Raw genomic sequence first — 3,160 nt, 5'->3', positions numbered from 1 at the left:
TTCATCAGACCGGCTGTGCCAGGAGCTGCCTCCTCGTTCGAGTCTCAACGGTCCGACTCGGCTCGCCCCTCCCTCCACGACCCCTCCCCCCCCCCCTCCCTCCCTGTCACTCCCACCTCCTCCCTCTCCCTCCCTCCTTCTCTTCTCGCCGACTTCTCCTCACACTCTCCTGCAGGCAAGAACTTCGTCCCCTGAGTGCTCAAGACGTCGCGGAGCTCAGAGCTTCTCGGCAGCTACCCAGGTAAATCCCAGCTGCTCCCTGCTGCTGCTACGGCTGCTCCTCCTCAAGGTTGTGGCAGGACTGCTCAGGACGTGCGGCCGGCAACAGAGGAGAGAGGAAGTAGACCGGGGACTTAATGATTCATGTACAAGTTGAGAGACTCTACTCCTCTCCTCCTCCTTCCCCTTCTCCTCCCCGGACAACCATGTCCGCTTTCCTTCCTCATTCGCAGCCCCTCGCGGTCCCAAGCGCTTCAGCTGTTGATGTCAGCCACCTCGAAGCTCGAGATCCAGTTAGCGGAGGAGAGGAAGGGAGTGTTTTCAGTCGCGCCGTCTTCGTGCTTATGCGGCTCAGCTTCGAGGGAAGAGGAGGAGGCTTGCCACGGCTGTGCTCCCTCCATCTCCTTCTTCTCCGGCAGCGCTTCCTCGACCGCTGACCCCTCCTCTCCTGCCTTGGTCGAGGTTCGCTCGTCCTCCCCCAGCTGCGACTTTCCCTCCACACTCACCCCGAACACGCTGTCGCTCGCCCATGCCATGTGCGGCCCTGCATCGGTCACCTCCGACTCCTCAGCGTACCAGTCGTCCTTGGAGGAGGGGAAGGAGGCGTCGCCCTTCCCTCCCGACCTGCTGCAGCGTCAGCGACCCTCACTAGCAGCCCAGGACTCACTCGTCGTGTCCTTTCTCCTCGCCTCCTTCCTGTGCCGCTGCCGCTGCCGCTGCCGCTGCCGTCTCAGCTTCTTCGCTTTTCTCCTTCTTGTCGCTCTTTTCGCTCTCGGCGACCTTCTCGCTCGTCTCGCTCTTGATCTTCTTCGTCTTCGGAGCCGCATCTTCCTCCTTCACCTCTAGTGGTCGCTTCGTCGTGCTCTCTGCCGCCACCTTGCCCGTGGGCGTGTCGCTCCCTCGCTTCTCTGAGACTTTGGAAGAGGCTGCTGACTTCTTCTTGCCCCTGGACGCAGAGCTCGGCCTGTCTTTGGCTGCCGTGACAGGGTCAATCGCCACGGGCTCCTTCAGGACGACGAAGTTGTTGCGGTCGGGTAGGTACTTCATGCGATAGAAGAAGTTGTCGGGATGCTTCAGGAAGTCTTCTCGGATCTCGCCCGGGATCTCCGAGTCGTGCATGATAGTGCAGGGCTTCTCGATGGTGGTCAGGTACTGCTCGTCCTGGTGCTCGGAGATGAACACCTCCCGGGCATGGACCGTTCCCTTGTACCCCGGAGCCTCTTCGGGCCTGTAGAACCACTTGCATCGCATCATCTTGAAATGATCCTTACTGCTCCCCCACAGGCACTGCACCTTCCCCAGGAACGAAGGCTCTCCGTCCGGGGCGAGCAGCTTCACCGCCGTTCCCACCTTGACCTCCGTGCCGTTGGCCAACAGCACCTTGGAGTAGTAAGTCCTTGTACCCTCCGTCTTCACGGGACTTCCGATCCATTGAATCTTCTTATGGTTCTCAATGAAGTCTTCCTCCGGCGTCTTCTGCTTGGCGACGTTCTCGGGCTTCTTGTTCAGAGGTACTTCTGTCTTCTTGGTCTTGGCCAACGTCTGCGCTCGGGGTGGCTCTTCCTTCTTCTCCCTGTTGAACGCCGAGATCTTATTGTAGATCACTCCGTACAGAATAGAGCGCCATGCGCAGCAGAGCTCCGCTCCTTGCTTGAGGCTGGTGCGGTGCTTGCCTTGCTTGATGATGACGGTGACATTCTGTTGAAGAATGTCAGCCCGTCCACCCTCCAGCAGTCAACCATACCTGCGACTCCAGCTCGTCCTTATGCTGGAACGGTACCTCAAGGCTAGCATACTGGCAGCGGCCGAGACTACTCATCTCTCAGTGCAGACATACAAGGGAGGAGGAGCTGACCTCTGGTAGGCTTGAGTCAGACGTTCAGACCGCGAGTTGGCAGCAAACGCAGCCTTCGAATCTCGAATGTCCTTGTCGCTTGAGAGAAAATCACAACCCAGCCATTCCTTCTCTCTGCACCCACCTGAGTTCCCTTGCGACTCCAAGTGTGGGCACGTATTTCAAGCTATACGTGAAGTTGTTTCTGCACCACTCTCACGACTTTCATTCATCACTCAAGGTCCACCTTTGCTGCAGCCAAGCATTCATGTCCTCAATGAGAAACTTTGCTCTGTTGAGTGAAGTCAGGATAAGAAACATCTTCACACAATCTAGCTTCCACCTAACATTGCACAGGTCTTCAATCGTGTTCACCGGATTGTCATCCACCACGTCAGAAATGTACAGCTCCTGGTCGTTTGCCTGAAACCAGAATCAATGCTCCAACAGCTACCACCGCTCTTGTCAACCCCAGAAGAAGACTTCTTCTTATCTTTGTTCAGGTTGGTCTCATCCGATCGATAGTACCAGCGACAGCCTATCATCCTCGCTGAGTCTGACGCCCTCTCGTACATCCGTGTTATCCTTGCGATGTACTTCATCCAGCACATGTCAGTCAAGATCACACGAGCGGCACCGGACAAACCTGTCTCTCCCCTTCCTCTCCTCGAATGTAGACATCCGCACCAGAGGCATAGTACTTGCCACGGAGCACCACCCCCACATACAGTGTGTTCCCTTTCCACTTCCCTGCTGGCTCCCCTATCCAGATCCCTTCCTCCTGGTCGGTCCCATGAGTCTGTAGGGCAGCCCTCATGGCGATTTTCACTTTCCGCTTTTTCACTGCTCCCTCGGAACCGTGACTGACGGTCGGACTCGGAGCCCCGCCGGCAGCGCGAGGGTGACATGATGGCAGTCGGGCCCGCAGCGGTGGCTCTGAGGCTCTCGGCGGATTCATCATCTGAGGCCCGGCCGGGCACCTGGTGGACAGAGGCCTGCGCCGGGCAGTGCGCCGGGCCTGTCAGGTAGTTTTGAGCGGGGACGAGGGGCGATGCTCATATAAAGGGTATGGGACGCGGCGTCGTGAAGAGGAAGGAGGAGAGGACG

The 3,160-nt window shown here is 58.0% G+C and overlaps 1 protein-coding gene across 1 annotated transcript; it reads right to left on the bottom strand.

Moving 5' to 3' along the window:
• Window positions 1-473: 473 nt before the first annotated feature.
• Window positions 474-2,870, bottom strand: GUITHDRAFT_121371 (hypothetical protein; the record flags this gene model as incomplete). The annotated part of the gene is made up of 9 exons (XM_005819399.1): window positions 474-843; window positions 887-1,917; window positions 1,964-2,030; window positions 2,075-2,152; window positions 2,199-2,258; window positions 2,301-2,345; window positions 2,397-2,476; window positions 2,524-2,649; window positions 2,700-2,870. 9 exons carry the CDS (start codon window positions 2,868-2,870, stop codon window positions 474-476), a joined length of 2,028 nt encoding a protein of 675 aa, XP_005819456.1.
• Window positions 2,871-3,160: the final 290 nt, after the last annotated feature.

The sequence above is a fragment of the Guillardia theta genome (genome assembly GCF_000315625.1).
Source record: "Guillardia theta CCMP2712 unplaced genomic scaffold GUITHscaffold_226, whole genome shotgun sequence".
NCBI classification, from domain to species: domain Eukaryota; class Cryptophyceae; order Pyrenomonadales; family Geminigeraceae; genus Guillardia; species Guillardia theta.
This window is presented reverse-complemented; position numbering and strand designations above follow the sequence as displayed.